The sequence below is a fragment of the Ursus arctos genome, unplaced genomic scaffold (genome assembly GCF_023065955.2).
Source record: "Ursus arctos isolate Adak ecotype North America unplaced genomic scaffold, UrsArc2.0 scaffold_22, whole genome shotgun sequence".
In the NCBI taxonomy this organism is placed as follows: domain Eukaryota; kingdom Metazoa; phylum Chordata; class Mammalia; order Carnivora; family Ursidae; genus Ursus; species Ursus arctos.
Window position 1 is genome coordinate 55877587 of NW_026622897.1, and position 24392 is coordinate 55901978.

Consider the following 24392-nt stretch of genomic DNA (forward strand, 5'->3'; position numbering starts at 1 on the left):
TTTTGAACATTTTTTCACGTGTCTGTTAGCCATTTATATGTCTTCACTGGAAAAGTGTCTGTTCATATCTTCTGCCCATTTTTTGATTTGTTTGTTTCTTTTGCATTGAGTTTGAGAAGTTCTTTGTAGATCTTGGATACCAGTCTTTTATCTGTAATGTCATTTGCAAATATCTCCTCCCATTCTGTGGGCTGCCTCTTAGTTTTTTTGACTGTTTCCTTGGCTGTGCAGAAGCTTTTTGTCTTGATGAAGTCCCACAAGTTCATTATTTCCTTTGTTTCTCTTGCCTTTGGAGATGTCATGAAAAAAGTAGCTGTGGCCAATGTCAAAGAGATTGCTGCCTGTGTTCTCCTCTAGGATTTTGATGGATTCCTGTCTCACATCGAGGTCTTTCATCCATTTGGAGTTTATCTTTGTGTGTGGTGTGAGAGAGTGCTCAAGTTTCATTCTTTTGCATGTAGCTGTCCAATTTTCCCAGCGCCATTTACTGAAGAGACTGTCTTTTTTCCACTGGATGTTTTTTCCCACTTTGTCAAACATTAGTTGCCCAAAGAGCCAAGGGTCCATTTCTGGGTTCTCTATTCTGTTCCATTGGTCTTATGTTTCTGTTTTTGTGCCAGTACCATGCTGTCTTTGTGATCACAGCTTTGTAGTACAGCTTGAAATCCAGCAACATGATGCCCCCAGCTTTGTTTTTTCCTTTTCAACAATTCCTTGGTGACATGGGGCCTTTTCTGGTTCCACACAAATTTAAGGGCTGTTTGTTCCAGTTCTTTGAAAAATGTCATTGGTATTTTGACTGGGATGGCATTGAAAGTGTAGATTGCTCTGGGTAGCATGGACATTTTAACTATGTTAATTCTTCCGATCCATGAGCATGGAATATTTTTCCATCTTTTTGTGTCTTCTTTAATGTCTTTCAAGAGTGATTTGTAGTTTCTAGAATATAGGTCCTTTATGTCTCTGGTTAATTCCGAGATAACGTATGATTTTTGGTGCTATTGTAAATGGAATGGATTCCCTAATTTCTCTTTCTTCAGTCTCTTTGTTCGTGTACAGAAATGCAACTGATTTCTGAGCACTGATTTTGTATCCCGCCACATCACTGAATTGCTCTATAACTTCTAGTAGTTTGGGGATGGATTCTTTTGGGTTTTCCATATAGAGTATCATGTCATCTGCGGAGAGAGACAGTTGGACTTCTTCTTTGCCGATTTGGACACCTTTTATCCCTTTTTGTTGTCTGATTGCTGATGCAAGGACTTCTAGTACTATGTTGAATAACAATGGCGAGAATGGACATCCTTGTCGTGTTCCTGATCTTAAGGGAAAGGCTTCCAGCTTTTCCCCATTGAGAATGATATTTGCTGTAGGCTTTTCATCGATGGTTTTTGTGAGATTGAGGAATGTACCTTCTATCCCTATACTCTGAAGAGGAGCATATGGTTCTTGACTCTTTTCTCGTTGATATGATCTATCACACTGATAGATTGCGAATGTTGAACCACCCTTGCATCCCAGGGATGAATCCCACTTGGTCATGATGGATAATCCTTTTAATGTACTGTTGGATCCTATTAGCTAGGATCTTGTTGAGAATTTTGGCGTCCATATTCATCAGGGATATAGGCCTGTAATTCTCCTTTTGGATGGGGTCTTAGCCTGGTTTGGGAATCAAGGTAATATGGGCCTCATAGAATGAGTTTGGTAGTTTTCCTTGTGTTTCTATTTTTTAAAACAGCTTCAGAAGAATAGGTATTATTTCTTCTTTGAATGTTTGGTAGAATTCCCCAGGGAATCCATCAGACCCTGGAGTCTTGTTTTTTGGAAGGTTTTTGATCACTCCTTCAATCTCTTCATAATTAACTGATCTATTTAAAAAATCAATTTCTTCCTGTTTCAGTCTTGGTAGTTTATAGGTTTCCAGGAAGGCATCCATTTCTCCAGGTTGTTTAATTTATTTGCATAAAGCTGTTGATAAAAGTTTCTAATGATCCTTCCTATTTCATTGGTGTTGGTTGCAACCTCTCCCTTTTCATTCATAATTTTATTAATCTGGGTCCTTTCTCTATTCTTTTGAATAAGTCTTGCCAGTGGCTTATCAATATTATTTATTCTTTCAAAGAGCCAGCTTCTAGTTCTGTTGATCTGCTCTACTGTGCTCCTGGTTTCTAATTCACTGATCTCTGCTCTAATCTTGATCAACTGCGTTCTCGATCAACAGGGTAGGCCTGTTCTTCTGCTCTTGTTCCAGCTTCTTGAGGTGAGAATATAAAAACTGCATTTTAGATTTTTCTATTCTTTTGAGTGAGGTTTGGATGGCTATGTATTTTCCCCTTAGGACTGCCTTTGCAGTGTCCCATAGGTTTTGGACCGTTGTGTTTTCATTCTCGTTGGTCTCCATAAATTGTTTAAATTGATTTTTGATTTCATGGTTTATCCAATCATTCTTGAGCAGGATGGTTCTTAGTTTCCAAGTGTTTGAGTTTCTTCCAAATTTTTCCTTGTGATTGAGTTCCAATTTCAAAGCATTGTGGTCTGAGAATATGCAGGGAATAATTTGTCTTTTGGTATCGGTTGAGAGCTGTTTTGTGACCCAGAACCTGATGTCTTCTGGAGAATGTTCCATGTGCATTAGAATAGAATGAGTATTCTTTTATTCTGGGGTGTAGTGTTCTATATATATCTATGAGGTCCAACTCATCTAGTATGGCATTCAAAGCTCTTGTTTCTTTGATTTTCTGCTTAGGTGATCTGTCTATTGCTGATAGTGGAGTGTTGAGGTCCCCTACTATTAACGTATTTTTATCTATAGGTCTCTTTATTCTGGTTAAGAGTTGGCTTGTATATCTTGCTGCTCCCCTGTTGGGGGCATATAAATTTATAATTGTCATATCCACTTGGTGGATACATCCTTTAAGAATAATATAGTGCCCTTCTGTATCTCTAACTATAGTCTTTAGTTTAAAATCCAGTCTGTCTGACATAATTGCTACCCCAGCTTTCTTTTGTGGTCCACTGGCATGAAAGATGGTATTCCATCCCTTTACTTTCAGTCTGGATGTATCTTTAGGTTCAAAATGAGTCTCTTGTAGATAGCAAATAGATGGGTCATGTCTTTTTATCCAATCTGCAACCCTGTGGTATTTTATGGGAGCATTTAGGCCATTTACATTGAGACTGATTATTGAGAGATAGGATTTTAATGATGCCATGTTGCCTGTAAAGACTTTGTTTCTATAGATTGTGACTTTCTGTTCTGTATCACTCTTGGGGCCTTTTTACTTTTATAGAACCCCCCCTTAATATCTCCTGTAGGACTGGTTTCGTGGTTACGAAATTGGTCAGTGACTGGAGATTCTGGAAGGTCTTTATCTCGCCATCAATTCTGAATGACAGCCTTGCTGGATAAAGGATCCTTGGCCGCATGTTTTTCTCTGAAAGAGCTTTAAAAATGCCCCCCCAACCCTTTCTCTCATTCCAGGTCTGTGTAGACAGGTCTGACGTAATCCTAATATTTTTGCCTTTGTACGTGAGAACTTTCTTTGCCCTGGACGCTCTCAATACTGTATCCTTGGATCTAATATTTGCGAATTGCACTATGACGTGACGAGGCATAGGTTTGTCGTGGTTGAATTTGGGAGGGGTCTTCTCTGCCTCTTTGACACGAATGCTTGTTTCCTTTGCTAGACTGGGGAAGTTTTCACTTCCCCTCAGGAATGCCAATGATTCTGACATTGGAACGTTTCACTGAGTCAGTAATCTCCCATAACCTACACTCTTGAGATTGGATTTTTTTGAGCCAAGTGTCTGTTTTAGCTTTCTCTTCTACCATCCCATCTTCCAATTCACTAATTCATTCTTCTGTCTCATTTACCCTGGCCGTCAGAGTATCTAGTTTTGACTGCATTTGATTCATGGCATTTTTAATTTCTGCCAGATTAGCTCTCATTTCCACCCTTAGAGATTCTATATTCTCGTTAATATTTGCGTTAATATTTTTTTCAAGTCTACACATCATCTTGACCATTGTTACCCTGAACTCCATTTCTGACAATTTGGTTATATCCATATCCATCAGTTCTGTGGCAGAGGCCACAGACTCATTATCTTTTCTTTGCTGGAGGGGATTTCTCCTTCTTGTCATTCTGATGAGGAGACGTTGCGGGGTTGCCCAGAACTCAAATTATTGACCAGGACACAGGCAGTGTGCATTTGTTTTATAGGGACCTTAGGGATGTGGGCTTCTTGATTTTTCAGCCTGCCTTCTGGGGGAGGTGCCTGCCGTGCTGATACTCATGCAACCCTGTTTGGGCAGAGTCTCCCTGCCCCCCGCGAGGGGGGATGGGGAGGGGCACACTGTGAGCTGGTATTTCCGGGCTTTTGTTCTCTGGCGGCTTTCCCTGGAGGTTTTCTGTGACTCTTCTGAGAGTCAGAGCAGCAGTGGCCGTATCCTAGCCTCTCAGAACAGAGAGATTGCAGTCCGCTCTCCACTGAGCTCTTCTGGCCTCTTTAACTCTGTTTCTGTTGGTGCTGCTAAAAATCCTGCAACCGGCGTCCCAGCCCTCACTTCCAGGGCTGGCACATCTCTGTCCTTTGTGTTTCTAACACCGCCAGCCGCCCCCGCGCACGCTCCCAAGCTCCCTGTTTCAGTGAGGTTCGTGTGCACTCCGGAGCTCCAGTTTTCAGTCTGGTCGCAAGCGCGCACGCTCCTGAGCTCCCGGTCTCAGTCCGGTTCCAGAGAGCGCTCTGGAGCTCCGGTTTTCAGTTCGGACGGGCTTGCGTTCCCAGGCTCACGGTCTCAGTCTGCTCTCTCGCGGGTGCCGGTCCACGAGTCCAGCCCGTTCCCCAGTGCAGGTGGCTACCGCTTCCCGGCACCCGAGCGCGGAGGCTCCCTACCCCTTCTGTTCATCTTCCGATGTCTGTGCGAGGTTTCACGGCTCCCCGCTTCGTATCTCAATACTCAGCGCTGGAGATGTTCATTTGTAGAGATCCAGATGTATCTTCCTGCGTCTCAGGCTGATTCCGTGGGTTTTCAGGATGGTCTGGTACCTACCAGCTCGACTCAGGGGACCAGCTGAAAAAGGGGACCCCTACTCCTCTGCCATCTTAACTCCTGTTTTTATATTTTTTAACCTAGTCATTTCAATCATGGAAATTTAACCCAAGGGTTTAATTAAACTAGAAACAAAGAAATGTTTGTAAATATTAAATAAATATTATCTGTAATTGTTATGACTTGGAAACAACCTATATTCAACATTCACAGTTGTAAAAATCATGATACATCAACACGGTAGGTTAGATAGTTATTAAAAATAATGACAATGTGTTTCACAGTTGAAATAAGGAAATATTTTTGATTTAATTTAGTAAGTAAAAATTCCAGAATAAACAATATTAAGTATACTAAGACTATTGAGGAAGAAAGTGGCATACAAAACATGACAGCCATGAAAATGGCTGTTAAGGTGTCCTTATATGTTTATTATTTACATTTAATATTCATATTACATTCAAGTAAAAATTGAAAGAAAAAATATCACTTGGTTAGTCTAATTTTCTTTTAAATTGTAAAAACACGTCATCAGTCACAGGCAATTTAGGGAACAGACAAGGAATGATGATCTATAATCACACACAGTAAAAAACAAACAAAAAACAAAAACAAGAAAACTCCCACAACTATCTGTGTTATACCAATTGATGAAGAAACCTTTCCAAAATATTTCCAAAAATACTGATTAAAAAAAAATAAAATAAAATCATACCTAAATCATTTTAGAAAGAAAAATACTTTTGCCCTTTATAAGTGTTTAAAACAAAGCTAATGCCAAAATATAATACGATAATCCACATTAAACGAGTCCCACAAACAAAACATTTGGAAAATTTTAATACAACAGGGGGGAAAAAAAACCCCAACAGCAGCAGCAACAACAAAAAACCCAGAACAGACATCTAAAGCTAAATTAACGAAAAAGTGGTAAATCCACCTTAGTCAAATTAAGCTTTCTTAAAATCAGATGTATTAATTAAATACTAAAACACCATATGCTAATATGTAAGGGGAAAGTACAAGTTTGCTCAAGACTGTGAAACCCAGAGGAGATGTCAATTTAAAGAGCATACAACAAATCAATTCCAAAAGCCAATTTATAAGACTATCAGTGAGAAAAAAATATAAAAATGTAGCTTCGGTACAGAGTGCCACACAATAACAGCATAATGTTATTCTATGGACTATTCAAGGAGACCCAAGAAAACCTGGATGTTTTCATAAGAATTCTAATATTCACTACTCAGTTTGTTACTTGACAGGCAACGATCCATTAAAAATAACACTGACCTGCACCAGCTGATCCCATCATTAACAAGTATAATAGGTCACCCCATCTGGGCTTACTCAAAAGGGTAAGAACTCCTTTAACGAATCCAAACATAATTAGGAAAGTGTGTGAACAGGATGTTTTTATATCTGTATGTTTAAATATGAAATATTCTCTAAGTTAACTGTATTATTTAAGAATATAGGTAAGAGAGCTGATACGTTAGCAAAAATAAGAGAACAAGCAAGCATAAGCACTAGTTAAGCTACCATTTGTGTCACAGTCAATTCAGTCATAATAATTTGAAAACATACTGAAAAGCCACATCATGATCAAATGATTAAAGGAATAGGAAAAAGTATAAAAAATAAAGTCTGAGAATAGAAAAACCTGATGACATTTTATCTGGAAGAAAGATAATAGGGTTACTGCAAGGAAACTGTAACAGACTGGTTTGCTTAGCTTAGGAGGTAAAAGTAGAACCACTGAGTGGAAATTCCACGGAGGCATGTTTTGGTTTCTAAACAACCTGAACAAAACAATGGACTAGACTGATTTGGAAAACTGTAACTGAGGAACTCCCACAGTAAGAGAGCACTCACATAAGCTCTAAAGCACCTTCCAACTACCATCCTCTGATGCAAAGATGTACGCTCTAAAAGGCAATACAGCTACTTTCAAATGTGTGGTAACAGTACCCTATGTAGCTGTAATATGAAATGCTCATGTCAGGAACTTTTAATTGACTTTAGAAAAAGATGGATTATCAAAAAACATTCAAGGGGTACTTGGCTAGCTCAGTCAGAAGATCAAGTTGCTCTTAATCTCGGGGTTGTGAGTTCAAGCCCCATGTTGGGTGTAGAGATTACTTAAATAACTAAACTTTTTAAAAAAATTTTAAAAACCCAAACTATTCAGAACACTATCCAAGTAAAAATGGCAGGTTACAATATTTATGATACATCCTTCTACTGAAAACAACTAAAACTAAGAAAAAGAAATAAAAGTGGAAATCTCACTTTTAATGATAAAGTTGGTTCTAACGTTCACACAAATCAATTAGAATCCTAATTCACCTCCACACCAAAGATCTCAGTAAAATCTGTTTTTTAAAAGAAGATTTTATTTATTTATTTGAGAGGAAAAAGTGAGTGAGAGAGAGAGAGAGAGACAGCGTGCACGTGCATGCACTAACGGTAAGGAGGGGCAGAGGGAGAGGGAGAAGCAGACTCCCCGCTGAGCAAGGAGCCCGATGCAGGGCTCAATCCCAGGACCCCAGGATCATGACCTGAGCCGAAGGCAGATGTTTAACCAACTGAGCCACCCAGGAGCCCCTAAGTAAAATCTATGTTTAGAACAAATTGAAATATATCTATATAACCCACAATGACAAAGAATGGGATGTAACAAATGAACAGAAGAGAAAATACAAATTTCTAGGGGAAAGAAGTAGACAGAGGAATGACAAAGCAGGATAGAGTGAAGTATAGCTTAGAATACATTCATAGGGGATTACAGCCCAAAGTGGAGTATATCTGCCCTGTAGAATCCCAGAAAGATTAGAGATTCAATGATACCAAGTTTGATGAAGTGAGACTGAAAGCAGGAGAGATGAACCAAGGCAAAGTACATATACAAAACACCCATACCTTCATCCTCCTAATCACTGATGCTCAACAGATAAGCCAAACATCAGCCAGTGTGCCTCTGATGAAACCAAGTTATCACATGGAAAGAACAAGGGCAACTAGTTTCAGTACTTGCATCATCCCAGAGCTAAGAATGTGGCATTCTAACCATCAGAGGACCCTTGAATAATAGCTGGTTCCTGGACTACTTACCTTAAGGGGAAACTTACTGGTAAACAAGCTCTACTCATACACATAAATTGCCAGTGAGCTTTTTATTAGTTTATTCTTGAACATGAATGGTAAAGATCACAGAGCATTAAAGAGTGGGACCAAAGCAAAAATAATCTGAAGATTTAAGGCACAGAAAATTCCTTAAAAATTTTTTTAATGCCAGTTAACAAAATTTCAAGAGAAAATTGCATCTAAGAACTGGATGCCTGACAAAAGGAACTTTCAGAGAATGAGAAAGAATTTTTTGTAAGTTGAAAATAAAAATTCAAAATGATTGAGAAGGTATTCAGAAATCTCCTAAAAAATAGAAACGCACCTTAAATATCAAGCATTAAGACAGGAAGGGGGCACCTGAGTGGCTCAGCTGGTGGTGTCTGACTCTTGGTTTTGCCTTAGGTCATGATCTCAGGGTTGTAAGATCGAGCCCCATGTCAGGCTCTGGGCTGGGTGTGGAGCCTGCTTAATATTTTCTCTCCCTCTCCTTCTGCCCCTCCCCCAAGTCTAAAAAAAAAACACACCAAAAACCTTAAAAATAAAAGATGGAAAGGGTATAAGCAATTTAGTGAAATTTCAGGACAAAGGGACAATACTAAATGCTTGTGGGGTAGGAGCTGAACAAGTCTCAAGAATCAGAAAGCATTAGACTTCTCATCAAATAATGGCTAATGCAAGGAATATAGTCCAAGTTCTGAGGATAGATTATTTTCACACTAGAATTCCATAACATTAAAGCATGAGGAACAAAAAAAGGTATTTTCAGACCTATAAATGATCAAAGTTTACCCTTCAGATACACTTTACTTAAAAACACATTCCGGATAATTCAAGAAATAAATAAAAGGGAAAAACCTACACCCAAGACAGAGCAGTTCCCACTGAGTAGATTTGAAGGGAATACTGGAAGCAATGCTGAAGGCCTAGGGAATAATCAGAGATCCTACTGCTGCAGGAGGAAGGACAGAGGGATCAATGATGATGTATCCAGAGTAAAAGAATTCTGACACCATCCTTAAGAATTCGGACCAGTTTAGGAAGGTGATAAGGGCTGGTAATCTAAGGGGGAAAAAAGAATCAGAAATTCCAGGAGAAAGAAAAAGCTGTATAAAAAGGGTGTATGTGGCTGGGCAGCAATGTTTTCATAGTTGTAATAATATGCTGTGTTCACATTTACAACTTTGAAATTATTCTTTAATCAGAGAAAAGATGAAGGTAATAATTACAGGACAGAATATATTATCATTGTTATCAATATGAAAATAAAAAGATGGCAAAAGAAGAAATCAGGAAAAAAAGAAAGGTAAGAAAGGGCACTAACACCCTTGCTTGATCAAGGGGACTCAGAAATACTGTCTCTCAGTTGATAGAATAAGAAACAGTATGTAGGGACATAGCTTAAATTTGCAAAAGGCTTATCCAAATGTGGTACACAGATCATGACAGACAGTATGGGAGATGACTTCATGGTACAGAGACGAGCTTAATTTTCTCTTGCTCTCTCTCATTCACTCAGTTACTCTATTTATGCCAGGTGATATCAGTTATTTTTATCTCCAACAGAATAGATTTCTTTTAAAAAGATATTCAAGCTAAAAAGTTAATTTTAAGTTAAAAATAACAACAGGTAGGAGGCAGAGAGGGCAAAAACTAGGAAAGGGTAATTCAAATGAATGAAGTATGAAAAACACTCCAATACATAAAACTAAACTTAAGGTATTTAGTAACATAGCTATATTAGGAGAAGTGAATAAGAACACACAGGTAGGTGATAAGTGAGCTCTATTTCTCATCTACCATTAACAAGTTAAATTTACTTAAGACTTAAATAAATAAAGCAAAACACAGCAACACAAGCACATCATTTAGGGATAGGAACTTAACTATGTACCAGGAAACAAAGTAGTCGTAACAAAGCAGTCTCTTTAGGGGACTAGGCCCAGGAGTGGGAAGCAGAAAAGGCCAGGATCCATCACAAGCCTGGGACTGTTTTATGATGTGTGTCTGTGTACTGCTTTGGTAGGGGTGGGATGGATTGAGAGGAAAAAATCAGGTCACCAAGTCAAGTATTAGCAAGAAATAAACTGAGTAAAGCCTTCTAAAGTGACTGACACTTACCTACTGGGGCCTGGGGGGCTCCAAAGCCCAAAGTGGCTGTCGTAGTATTAAATCCAGGGGCCCCAAAGGCTCCTGTACCAAGAGGCCCTCCGATCTTAGGTTGGTTGTTCCCAAACAAAGATGCCTGTCCAGCACCAAGAGCTATGGAGACAAGAGGAAAGAAAAAGTGCCACAGGAGATCCTTTGAATGTTATGCCAGAGGTCAGTTACTTAAAAATATAATACATTTGGAAACTTCATAATGACTACTCATTTCAACAAGAGGTAATACAGTAAATGCTAACTATTGCCAGGCACTGTGCTGAGTACATTACATACATCAGAGGCAAAATACTTAAACCCCTCTGTGCTTTAGTTTCCTCAACTATAACATAAAATAGTAATACATACATATTTATCCTAAGGTTAAAATGAATAAACATATATTAAGCATTTACAAGAGGACTGGTAGATACTAATATTCATTAAATATTAGCTAGTATCCCACTTAATCTTCATAAGCCTGAAGTAGGAAATATCCACATTTAACAGATGAGAAAACGGAGGGTTTAGTAATTAGCTCAATGTCAAAAATATAGTAAATGGTGAAAATGAGGTTCAAACCTTGGTGCATCGGACAATACAATTAGGGTTCTTAACTGCTACACTACAGTACTATAGAGTTAGAAAGAATTAAAAAATAATCAAGTCTCCTTAAATTTCAGTATTTGCAAATCAAAATATGCACCTGAACCAATCACAATGTCATCTTTTTGACTAACGTAGAGACTAAACTATAGAAAACCATAGCCAATACCATCTTTGAATAGCAAAAGTAATACTTTCAAATATACTATCTCATGCAAACTATACCAAGACAAACGTTTTGTTTCATAAAAAGCTATAGGGGCACCTGGTTGGCTTAGTTGGAAGAACGTGTGATTCTTGATCTTGGGGTCGTGAGTTAGAGCCCCACCTGGAGTGCAGAGATTACCTAAATAAGTAAAACTTTAAAAAAGAAAAGCGAAATGCCTTGTGATGTGCTTACTAAGCAGACTCACGTTTCATCATGAATCAGACTGGATAGAATACAAACTTATTTTCACCAAGGGGAAATCGAGTACAGAAACTTACGTTTTAAAGCCTAAATGAATCTTGCTTAAGGATCTTGTTGGCAGTGAAAATGGGATGAATTTATTTAGAATAAATTATTGACATAAAAATTTTTTTAAAATTTCCATCCTCTCCTCCTCAAAAAGTTACTGGCAATTTAGATGATCTAAAGCTCCTTTTAGGGGTGCCTGGGTGGCTCAGTCGTTAAGCGTCTGCCTTCAGCTCAGGTCATGATCCCAGCGTTCTGGGATCGAGCCCCGTATTGGGCTCCCTGCTCAGTGGGAAGCCTGCTTCTCCCTCTCCCACTCCCCCCCCCGATTGTGTTCCCTCTCTTGCTGCCTCTCTGTGTCAAATAAATAAATAAAATCCTTAAAAAAAAAAAAAGTTCCTTTTAACGCAACAATGCATCTTGAGCGAGATAAAATCACTTCAAAGACAGAATACTTAGAGGTCAAAAATATCGAGGGACACCTGGGTGGCTCAGTCAGTTAAGCTTCCAACTCTTGATTTCAGCTCAGGTCATGATCTCAGGGTTGTGAAATGGAGCCACCCCGTTGGGCTCTGTGCTCAGTGTGGAGCCTGCTTGAGATTCTCTCTTCCCCTCCCTCTGCACCCGCTCGCACTCTCTCTCTCTAAAATAAGTAAAATTTGGGGTGCCTGGGTGGCTCAGTCAGTTAAGAGTCTGCCTTTGGCTCAGGTCATGATCCCAGGGTCCTGGGATCGAGCCCCGCATCAGGCTCCCTGCTCAGTGGGAAGCTTGCTTCTCCCTTTCCCACTCCCTCTACTTGTGTTCCCTCTCTCGCTGTGTCTCTCTCTGTCAAATAAATAAAATCTTTAAAAAAATAAGTAAAATCTTAAAAATACATATATATATTGAATATGAACTGCTCTGAGATTGCAATAAAAAAAAGACAGGAAGTCTATACTCAGAAAATCCATACAATATAAATTAGTGAGGGTAACTACTGAAAGGACAAAACATTTCTTAACCCTATAACCTCATTAATAACAAGAAGACAACAACGTAGCCAACGGATTATTTCTCTCAAAGCCCAGCTTTGGAACAGGAAAGACTACTCCTTTTAACGTTCCAAACCATTAGAAATTGGTGAAAATTTCAAGAAAAACTGAAATTACTTCCCTTGAAGGACACAGTTTACAGCACAAATTTCAGAATTCTTTATTTTTCCAGATAACAAATGCCTCCTTACCCCCTGAACAAAAACTTAGAAGAAACCCAAATATATAAAATAGACAGGGATGCCTGGGTGGTTCAGTCATTCAGCTCAGGTCATGATCCCAGGGTGCTGGGATCAAGGCCAGCATCGGGATACTTGCTCAGTGGGGAGCCTGCTTCTCCCTCTGCCTGCCACTCCCTCTGCTTGTGCGCTCTGACAAATAAATAAAATCTTAAAAAAATAATAAAAAGTAAAAAAATAAACAAAAATCTGTCATCTGGATGGATGTGTATTTCCCTCACCTTTGTAGTAGTCCTGGATGAAGAACCATGAAACAGTCTAAAAACCAGTGTTACTTCAATAACCCAAAAAAAGAATATAAAAGGCATTGGGAGGTTCAGGTGACCCAGAAAGAGACTGTCATAAAGTGATCTGCCTGCATACTGTTGCAATTTATTAATGGAAAAGCATGCATTTTATCCAGATCTATCTCCTATTATGCAAATGGATTTCTTTGCTTAATGAAAAGACCTACCAATAGTTCACAAGTTAAGGGACATGCTGATGGAACATAATGTCCATTTATGAAATGTGGTGTACTTAAAATTAGCTGTAGGAATCATAAAGCAGATATATGGGGGGGCACCATAGTAATAGTGGCCCTAGAAACTACAAGCATGCTCAAGAGAAAAGTGAAAATGGTTATATTCCTTTTGAGACCTAATAAACATTAAAATTTAATTTTATTTATGGTATCTATTACCTTGAGTAAATTTTTCTGTGTATACCTTAGTATAACAATGAGCTTTACTAGATGTACCCTTAAACTTATTACTTTATAGAAAATTTTTAAGAACTAAAATTTCTTAATATTACCAAGTAACTACCAAGAAAATGCCATACTACTGATAGTGCCAATGACAGTATCACTGTCAAATCAGAAACTTACATTCCCATGATTTAATGAGTGTTCCTTAGTCTGAGCACATCAGGGGGGAAGATATCGCATACCAAAGAATAAATGTTTTACAGAAGAAATTGTTATAGGAAATTTTACCTTTGCTGAGGTAGGAGTCTGAATCTCCATTACTCAAAACAAAAGGAGTATGAATCCCCATCACTCAAAACAAAAGGTGCACAGGAGTACCCACTAAGCTAATGCCCCAAAAAGACATCACCCAAAGCTACAGCGCTATTCTACTTGTGATACCATGAAACATAGAGTTCATAAACATGGGTATTCACATACAACTGTCTCCAGACACACTGCTCTCAAAGCCTAAAGTCTGCTTTAGCAGAGGTGATCATCAAAAGAATTCCAACAGTGTATGCATGGTGGTTCACTGAACTCTCATTTCCCTACATGATCTACTGCTGCTAAGGCTGGAGGTGTAAAATTCTTTACTGATCGTATTTGGGTTTTAGTTTATACAAAGCATGAATGAGGGCTATATAACAGCAGTAAAAATGTTATCTGTTGTCTCTGAGGTGGAACTATTTAAGGAAAACTGAACATATTCAAATAAATAAAAAGGCTGAGATATTATATTACTGTGGAAGAGAAGATGATAGCATTAGAAAAAGTTTTACGACGTTATGTAACTTGGACTACAGGAGAAGGCACTGCTAATAACCTGCAGACCTAGAAGCCAAACAGGAAAGAATGACAACTTTAACCACATAAAAATAAAACTTGTACATGATGATACCATAAAATTAAATGGTAAACTTAAAGACTTGGTGGAAATATCCACAACAGACATTAGAGTAGCATCTTACCTGAGCTTTAGGTTTATGGTTCACAAACCGTCTAGTGTCAAAACTACCCCTGAAAAAGCTCATAATTTGCCCACGTCAAAGCTAATTTTTCCTCCAGGATTAGAAGAGAACACTGATTGATATATTCTGCTTAAATTCAGGGCTCACACTACACAAAAAACTGGAGCTTTTTAATTTTTATTTCTTGTAAAATATATGTGATAGAATTTGGATAAGTTAAAAAGTTCAACTAAAACTCTACCATACAACCCAAAAGAGTTAATATGTACAATATATAAAGCACTCTCAAAAACAGATTAAGAAATAATGATCAAATATTATGAATAGGGAATTAAAAGATTCAAATGGCCAATAAACATACATAAGGGTATCCTTCACCAGTAATCAGTGAAGTGCAAATTAGAATACACCAATTTCCACTATCATGCACGTAAAGATGATAAAGTCCAACGATATGGAAAGGTATGGGAAAAATGAGCACTTTTATACAATGAGAGGAGAAATTCATACTGGCATTCTTTTTAGAATGCAAATTAGCAAGACTGACCAAAATTCAAAATCTATCTATCTTCTGACCCAATTCCAACTATCAATCCCATAGTAATACTAACACATACAAAATTATGTAACAAAGATCTTCATTATTGCATTGCTAATAACATCAAATAACTCAAATGTCTACTAAAAGGGGAAACTGAATTATGGTTATGTGTATGTATTATGTGTCACATTTATATACACACATATATACACAATGGAATACTAAACAGTTATCTTTAAAGAATAAGTTAGATCTATAGATACTGACCAAAGAAAGAAATATATGCCCAAAACGTCATGGGAAATGAAAAAATGAAATACAGAATACCATGTAAGGCAGCTGCTTTCAGTTTGAAACATTTTTGACCGTGGCACACAATATGAAATACACGGAGATCCGTAACACACACACAACTAAAACAAAAATTAAATGATATTTAACCTTACTTTGTAGAACGATTTTTCCATTCTAAAGTTTTTTTCCTTAAATGCTGCTTGTAGCCCATTATATAAATATTACGTCCAACTAATATATCTCAGTCTTTGGTTTAAAAAACCACTTATGTAGGATATGGTTTCTATTTAAGAATATAATAAAAAATACATAAAACACACACATGTATAACTGTTATGTGTGTACACGTTTGAAAAATGTATAAAATGAAAAAAATGTATAAAACGTACATAAAAGAGTCTGACAAGGATATGCCAAACTTTCAATGGCTGTTACTTCACAACTGAAATATGTTGACCTATCATAATACTTCTGTATTGTTGAATTTTTTTAGAAGCACTTTTATCTTTTATTTAAAAAAGAAAATGGAAAGAAACAGTTCATAGAGTATAAAATGAGTATAGCTCATAGAGTATAAAATTTAATGTTCTATTAAAAAGGAAAAGACAGGGGTGTCTGGCTGGCTGAGTTGATGGAGCATGTGACTCTTGATCTCAGGGTTGTGGGTTCAAGCCCCACACCGGGTGTTGAAATTGCTAAATAGTAAAATCTTAAAAAAAAAAAAAAAAAGATGACAGATAAATGACCAGAGCATAGGAGCAAAGACAAAAGATAACTGGACAGTGGAAATGGTTTGCAACTAAATAACCACACGTACCCATGGTCAGATGACTTGGGAAAGAGACAAAACTATATGCTTTAACAACCTTGCTGGAACTGTACGTGCTGAAGCACTTGTTCATTTTATGAGCACTACCACTCTCATATTGCTTAAAACAATCTGGCGGGCAGAAGAGTCAGTGTCTTCAAAGCCACTAAAAAATAAATTACCAATAGCAGGAACAGAGACAAAGGTGTGACAGCCCTATATCAAGGTGGAAAGAACTGAGAGGTATGCACAGACCTTATAAAACCTCAGAGTATTTGCTAACTGACACTCTTACTGTTCTCTTACTATTAGTGTAATAAAGTTTACTTGGTTAACAGTTCAAAGTCTCAAATGCCTGCCTGTTAACAAAGGTAGCACAAGGGAACTGAAAGTTAATAATGCCATCATATTAACAAGTACTCACATTAAATACTAAAAATCCCAGACAGACTGGAACTATTAGAAGACAAACATTTTATAGAAAGGGAGCATATAACCTTTAAGATAAAATGTCCAAATGTTTTAAACCTGGTAAATCAAAACTGCTGGGAGTGTTTTATAAGTCCACTTGTGAAAACGCAAATCTAGGCCTCTTATTCCCAGGTATATGATCAAACAGAGGTCTTAAGTTCCGGCAATTAAAAAGTTAAGTTGTGTCACTCCCTAAATCTCACGGTACAGTTCCTTACCTGTTCCAAATCCTGCACCAAGCCCAGTTCCCAGAGTCCCAGGTCCTGGTTTACTTCCAAAAATACTACTCCCACTGGTATTTGTGCCAAAACCTAGAAGGACAAAAGAATGAGTGGACTGTACTTTTAACACAGCTCTCAACTTCCTATACAAGGGAATTTTTAAAAAGGCAGTCTGACTCTAAGCTTTGCACCCTGCCAGTTACGAATATTTAGAAATCGTAAATAAGCTTTTTAAAAAAATTTTAATTTTGATGCCTATAAGCAGACCCAGAAGTCTTCCTACTTCATGTTTCAGACTTGAAATATTCAATAGAAGACGGTATCCATTAAAGCAAAGTGATTGTGCTTGAGCACATACATTCCCTTCGCAAGACTCAAAGCCGCAAACCTACTTTTCATGTTCAACAGAAGAAAAATGAATTTCCTCAAACTTCCACTAAAAATAAGACAGTCGGGGTGCCTAACTGGCTCAGTCAGTACAGCATGTGGCTCTTTATCTCAGTGAATTTGAGCCCCACAATGGGCAGAGATTACTTAAATAAATCTTAAAAAAAAAAATATATATATATATATACACACATATATATATTAAAAATAAGATAATCTCAAAAACACTTTACTGAAGCTAAAGGTTCTTGCTAATAGAAATTTACCTATAAAAATCTCTAACAGTAGCTTTGGTTTTGAACAGATGAACTTTGTACGGGCAGTAATGTGTGGCTAACTGATCACACAGGAGGAACTTCAATGGTGTCATAATCAGCTCACAGGAGCACTCAAGGACTCAACTAGCTGATATTAAAAGAGAAGATAATCTATAAGTAACTTTTCTTGCGTTGAACTGTCTCATTATCAGAGATGATGGACAGTTAAACAAATCATCCTCCTTCACTATGACCTCCCATCCACAGAAAAATCCTATGATTCCCCTTGAAAAGCCACAGGTTTCACCAAAAGACACCTATACTGCATTATTGCTATTATTTCCCTTTTGTTCAGATATGTCCACGAAGTTTCTGCACTCCTTTTGGAGCTAAATATCAACAAAACATCCAACGAGCATATCATTAATCTTTTTTTGTTTTAAATAAAAGATTTTATCGTTAAGTAATCTCTACACCAAACATGGGGCTTGAACTCACGATCCCGAGATCAAGAGCTGCATGCTCCAGGGACACCTGGGTGGCTCATTCAGTTGAGCATCTGACTCTTTCACTTTGTCTCAGGTCATGATCTCATGGGTTGTGGATCAAGCCCGCGTTGGGCTCCTCACTTGGTGGGGAGTCTGCTTGAGCATTCTCTCCCTCTGCTCCTTCCCCAACACTCGAGTGCACATGCGCTCTCTCTCTAAAATAAATAAATCTATAAAAAAGAGAAAGAGAAAGAGTTGGATGTTCTCCTAAGCCAGCCAGGCGTCCCATCATTGATCTCTTTTGATAAGGGGGGGGGGAATCAATCATTGGCCAGCAAACCTTGTTCATGGAACACTCGGAAGTCTTTTTAAAAGGTATCATGGAGGGGATCAAGTACAAAAGGTAACAATAAAGAGAGTAACCTGAAATATAGGACACTATCACCAACTAAGAATATTGTACTTAGTCATGCCAATATCTGGATTATTATCTCAATAAAATCAAGAAAAAAAGTTGAAGAATTTAAACAGTTTGAAAATGTATTTCTAGGGGCGCCTGGGTGGCTCAGTAGTTAAGCGTCTGCCTTCGGCTCAGGACCTGACCCCAGGGTCCTGGGATCGAGCCCCACATCAGGCTCCTCTGCTGTGAGCCTGCTTCTTCCTCTCCCACTCCCCCTGCCTATGTTCCCTCTTTCACTGGCTGTCTCTCTCTCCCTCTGTCAAATAAATAAATAAAATCTTAAAAAAAAATGTATTTCTAATGTCACTTAAAAGGCATGGACTCTGACATAATCTGATACATTTCATTCATACATTCACTAAAAATTTCTTCAACTGTGCTAATTAACAGCTATGCCACAAAATGGGAGCACTGCTACTCAAGCACAATTTTTTTTTTAAAGAAAAAAAAAAATCAGAAAAAATATACTTGGAGATACTCTTTTTCTTTTTGAGTTAAAATTTAACCAGAAAGGATCTTCTAGCCCCATAAACAGCAGAAAATAAGATACTTGTGAACTACCTCAAACCCACACGAGGGAATTAAGTCCCAACTTACACTGTTTATACCACACATTTCCTCCGATTCTTACTGACAAAAGTTGATCAACTCTGTTATTTCAAAACAATTTTTAAATTAAAATTAAGGACGATTATTTAATAGTCAATTAATTTACAACAAAGGAATCAAGAATATATGATAGGGAAGGACAGTCTCTCCAATTAACGGTGCTGGGGAAACTGGACAGCAAAAGAATGAAACCAGACCACCATCTTACACCATAAACAAAAATTAAAGACTTGAGCTGTAAGACCTTTGAAAGTATACAACCCCTAGAAGAAAACATAAGGCAGTAAGCTCCTGAACATCTGTCTTCACAATGATTTTTTGGATGTGACACCAAAAGCAAAGGTAACAAAAGCAGAAATAAACAACTGGGACTACATCAAACTAAAAAGCTTCTGTACAGCAAAGGAAACCATCAACAAAATGAAAAGGTAACCTACTGAATAGGGGAAAATATTTGGAAGTCATACATCAGAAAGAGGTTAATATCCAAAATATATAAAGAACTCAAAAAATCCAATAACAAAAACACAATCTAATTAAAAATGGGCAGAGGATCGGAGTAGACCTCTTTACAAAGAAGACATACAGATGAAGAAAAGACATGCAAAGATGCTCAACATCATTAATCATCAGGGAAATGCAAATCAAAACCACAACGAGATATAACCTCACACCTGTTAAAATGGCTATTATCAAAAAGACAAATAAGTGTTGGTGGAAATGTGGAGAAAAGGGAACCCTTGGTGCACTGTTCGTGAGCACGTAAACTGGTGTACACTGCGGGAAACAGTATGGAGAATCCTCAAAAAATTAAAAATATAAACACCATATGATCTTGCTAGATCCCACTTCTGGGTATTTATCCAAAGAAAACAAAAAAACTAACCCAGGAAGAAAAATGCACCACAATATTCACTGCAGCATTATTTACAATAGCCAAAATACAGAAAATAACCTAAGTAGCCATTGATGGATAAACGGGTAATGATGTATATGTATATATAATAGAATATTATTCAGCTATAAAGGACAATGAAATCTTGCCATTTCTGACAACACAGATGGAATTTGAAAGTATTATGCTAAGTGAAACAAGCCACACAGAGAAAGAAAAATACTGCATGATCTCATTTATATTTGCAATCTCATAAAACAAACAAAAAAAAAACAGCTTATAGATACACACGATAGAAGATGATGAGCGATGGGTGAAAGGGGATTGAAAGGTACAAACTTTCAGTTATAAAATAAATAAGTCATGGGGATGTAATACATAGCCATGGTAACCATAGTTAATACTGTCCTGCATATTCGAAAGTTGCTAAAAGAGTAGATCCTAAAAGTTCTCATCACACACACCCACACACAAAAGTATAACTATGTATGACAACAGATGTTAACTAGTCTTATTGTAGTGACCACTTCACAATACACAGAAATACCAAATCATTATGTCCTACACCTGAAACTAATGTTATAGTTCAATTATACCACAATTTAGAAAAATGAGCTTAAAAAAATGTTTAAATATACAAATAGCTCCTGAACTGTCCACTTAACCATATGTATGGAGGAATCACTGATTACCCAGTACCATCTTATCAATACCCGAAGAATCAACCTTCTTAAACTGTTGCTCACAAATGTTGACATACCGTAACTCCTCTCCCAAAACAGTTCTACTCCTCCATTCATTCAGAAATTCAGACACTATCTTATACTCAATCTTAAACTCGTCCCTCCCAGGAATAATTATTTACTAAGAGAATGAGTTGATGACTCTGAAGAATGACTTAAGGATTTCACAACACCAACTGTAGCAGCAGGCACCCCAACCTTTAACTCTGTGAATTAATCAGCAGCTGAATGAAACAAAATCCCGTAACAGATGTGTGACTAACGATAATATAATGATGCTCTGAATCTTTGTATAATCTTACTCCATTTCCAGATTTGTTATATGGTTTATTTCCAAATCAGAAGACTGTACACAAACTCAAAGTTGACAGCTTCCCAAGAAAACAAGAATATCAAAGAAAGCCTTGCTTAAATAGGATTCCTCAAGGATAGTAATGGGATGTTAAATTCACCCAAGAGTAGAACAAAACTTGCCACCATGCAACCCCCATCTGACTTAGATGGAATCCTTACTCTTAGGGCCCCATTTATTCACTCATTAATTCATTTAACCAAGTTTTAGTGAGCACCTAATTCTATGCCAGGCACTAGGTCAACGCTAGGGATTAAAAAAGGAAAAAAAAATTAGGACAATTAAGATTCATCACTAAGCTAGCGAGGCTTATTAGATAAAAATGAACTCTCTCCCTCTGAAATCATAGAACATGGGTATAAATATATTTATACAACAACAACAAAAAAATCTCCAAACAAATCCAAAATCTTCAATGATGGAAGAACATCAAGTATATTTCAGAAGTCCAGCCCATTTTATCATTTTAGCCTGTATAAGCACCCAGATAAAAACGATGTGCATTTTTTGTTTTTTTTCCTGAACATGAAGGACGCTACAAAAAAAACATGCATTCTCAAAGGAAGGGAAAATTGGTTCTTGAAGGGCTAAATGAATCATAGTTATACAATGGCTTACGGCCATCCAAAGGGCCACCGTACGTAAATAGATAAACAGAACACATGTGGTATTAAAATTTCACAGGGTGAGAAGATGATTAAGAAAAAAATGGTCTACAAAGCTTTTGGGGGAAGGAGTGACAGTGATGAAAAAGACTGCAAAACCCTAATTTAACCCTTAAGTATCTTTCCCATTTTAATTTTATAAATAAGAAATAAGTACTCAAAATAGATACACATGCTAACCAAGCCCACTGCCTCAAAACCACTCTTTATCAAAAAGAATTATAGTTGAAACGATAATCATTACAAGGAGGAGTGAGCAACGTAATAAAAAAAAGGTTAAAAAAATCAAATTAAAGGGGCACCTGGGTGGTGCAGTCAGTTAAGTGTCCAACTCTTGGTTTCAGTTCATTCAGTTCAGTTCAGTTCAGTTCAGGTGATGATCTCTGGGTCACTCAGCACAGAGTCTGCTTGGGACTCTCTCTCTCTCCAACACCCACCTCCCCGTGCTCGTGCTCTCTGACATAAATAAATCTTTTAAAAAATCAAATTGGGGGTGCCTGGATGGCTCAGTTGGTTAAGTGCCTGCATTTGGCTCTGTTCATGATCCTAGGGGTCCTGGGATCGAGCCCCACGTAAGGCTCTGTGCTCAGTGGGGAGCCTCCTTCTCCCTCTCTCTCTGCCACTCCCCCTGCTCGTGCTCTCTCGCTCTCTCTCTCAAATAAATAAAATCTTTATTTAAAAAAATCAAATTAAATACAAAAATTTAGGAATTGGTACCTATTTCCTTCACATATATATTTCTGTAAAAACATATCACCTTCTAATGGATGCTTAATGTAGTCTCTTTCTCCAGTACACTATAAGAACATTCAAAAACACTGAAAAACTGTGTAAAACTGTGTAACTGAGCCAGCCAGGCACTCCAATAACCATGTCTTTTCATTTATCTCACACTAAATACCCCCAGTGCCTAATAATGTATCTGGCATATAAATTCCTTAACAGATATTGGTCATGAAATGAACTTTCCTTATGTGATTTAACACAAATTATGTTAATATTTTGTTTAAAATTTGATTAAGAACTTAATTAGGTAGTTACAGAAGACATTTAAAATAATATAATGTTTCTATTAAACAAGTTTAATTTTTCCAGCATATGGTTATTTTTTAATTATTATTCAATCTTATCTGTATCTTCCAAATTTTTAAAAATAAACATGCAATCAGGGGCGCCTGGGTCGCTCAGTCGTTAAGCATCTGCCTTCAGCTCAGGGCGTGATCCTGGCGTTATGGGATCGAGCCCCACATCGGGCTCCTCCACTATGAGCCTGCTTCTTCCTCTCCCACTCCCCCCGCTTGTGTTCCCTCTCTCACTGGCTGTCTCTCTCTGTCAAATCAATAAATAAAATCTTTAAAAAATAAATAAAATTTAAAAAAAATAAACATGCAATCAAAAATATGCTTTTGCACCTTGAGAGAAAGCTTCAGTTTTCAGTAAGAATCATGCAATCTCAAGAAAAAAGTTACAGAATCTCAAAAAACAGCAACAAAAAATCAAAACAAGAAACATTAAAAAAAAACATCAAATCTCATTTGTGCACTACCTCCCTGTTTGAAACCTGGCCTAAAACAATGTGTACTTTCAACCAAATGTATTTCATTTCTGGTTTCTCAACTACTGGTGAGGTAATCCAAAGAAAGTGTATTTCCTTATTTTGGAAAAAATCTATCACCATTAGGGAAGCAACTTTCTACAAGGTACCACTGCATGTGTTGAATGGCCCATTTTATCCAAAGCAGGGAGTTAAGAGACTAATAATGAGGTATGGCAATTTACATCTCTTCTAAGTATGTCAGCCCGAGCCCGTGATTTTAAACCTCTCCCTCTGGTACTTCACATCAAGCCACAGCTTACCTGAGAATTTTTAAATATTCCCAATCATATGAATCAGGAGAATGATGTGTGGTATAGTCAGTGTAACTTTAAGAGAGCCAAACCTGCTTTTTATATGTACCAAAATTGGAAGTGTTTGTATTGGTTCCTAAAGTCAGGGTTGGTTTGTTACCAAAGAGCCCGCCACTGGTTGTACCAAATGAAGGAGCACTGGTTGTGCTGGTTCCAAATGTAGTAAGCTTGTTATTGCCAAACAGGGTCTAAAAAGAATAAAATACAGGAAAATTTTTAGTAGTATAAAGCTACACATATTATGTGATTCCACTTACATGAAATGTCCAGAATAGATAAATCTGTAGACAGCAGGGCTGAGGTAACTGGGGGGAAATGAAAAGTGACTACTAATGAGTATGAGGTTTCTTTTTATTAAGATGATGAATACGTTCTAAAATTGACTATGGTGATAGCTCCACAATCTGTTGGTATACTAAAAACCACTGAATTATAAACACTGAAAGGGTGAATTGTATGGCATATGGATTATATCTCAATAAAATGGTTATTAAAAAGAACTTATTGAAGCATTATATAATTTTCTCAATTTCTCACCTCAATTAGCTGCCCAAAGAAAAATTAGAAAATAACAGATTTCAATTTCCATGATAATCTCATTTTGGAATTTTTCTTTTCTTTCCTTTTTTTTTTTTAAATTAGACACAACAGCACGTTCGAAGCTTTTTTTAATGGGTACATAATACAGATTGGCTGTTTCATACTGATTCTCATATACTTAAGCAGGCAGACAGAATTTACTATTATTTTTAGGTCAAGTGCACTCCTAAATAGTTTTTTACTTAAATGACTTAACAAGGAACACATTTCAGTTAAGTCTCGAAATGCATGAAAACCATGAGACCGCCAAGAATTTCAGTAACTTGGAATATTTGATTCTCAAATATCATACCGACTTATCACTCCAAAAAGAGGTTAGATAGGAGTTAAAAATTACCCGA

General features: G+C 37.3%; 1 protein-coding gene across 6 annotated transcripts in view; it reads right to left on the reverse strand.

Annotated features, from left to right (window-relative positions):
* Positions 1-24392, reverse strand: part of NUP98 (nucleoporin 98 and 96 precursor) — a 114530-nt gene that overhangs the window by 59280 nt on the left and 30858 nt on the right. The window contains exons 10-12 of one of the 6 annotated variants that reach the window (XM_026517980.4): positions 23576-23639; positions 16685-16777; positions 10304-10444 (exon numbers count right to left, since the gene is read on the reverse strand). In XM_026517980.4, the coding sequence (XP_026373765.1) occupies positions 10304-10444; positions 16685-16777; positions 23576-23639 (298 nt within the window). Of the gene's footprint in view, positions 1-10303; positions 10445-16684; positions 16778-23500; positions 23640-24392 lie in introns of all 6 variants that reach the window. The other 5 variants (XM_026517979.4, XM_026517977.4, XM_048217077.2 and 2 more) reach the window with 5 other exon arrangements.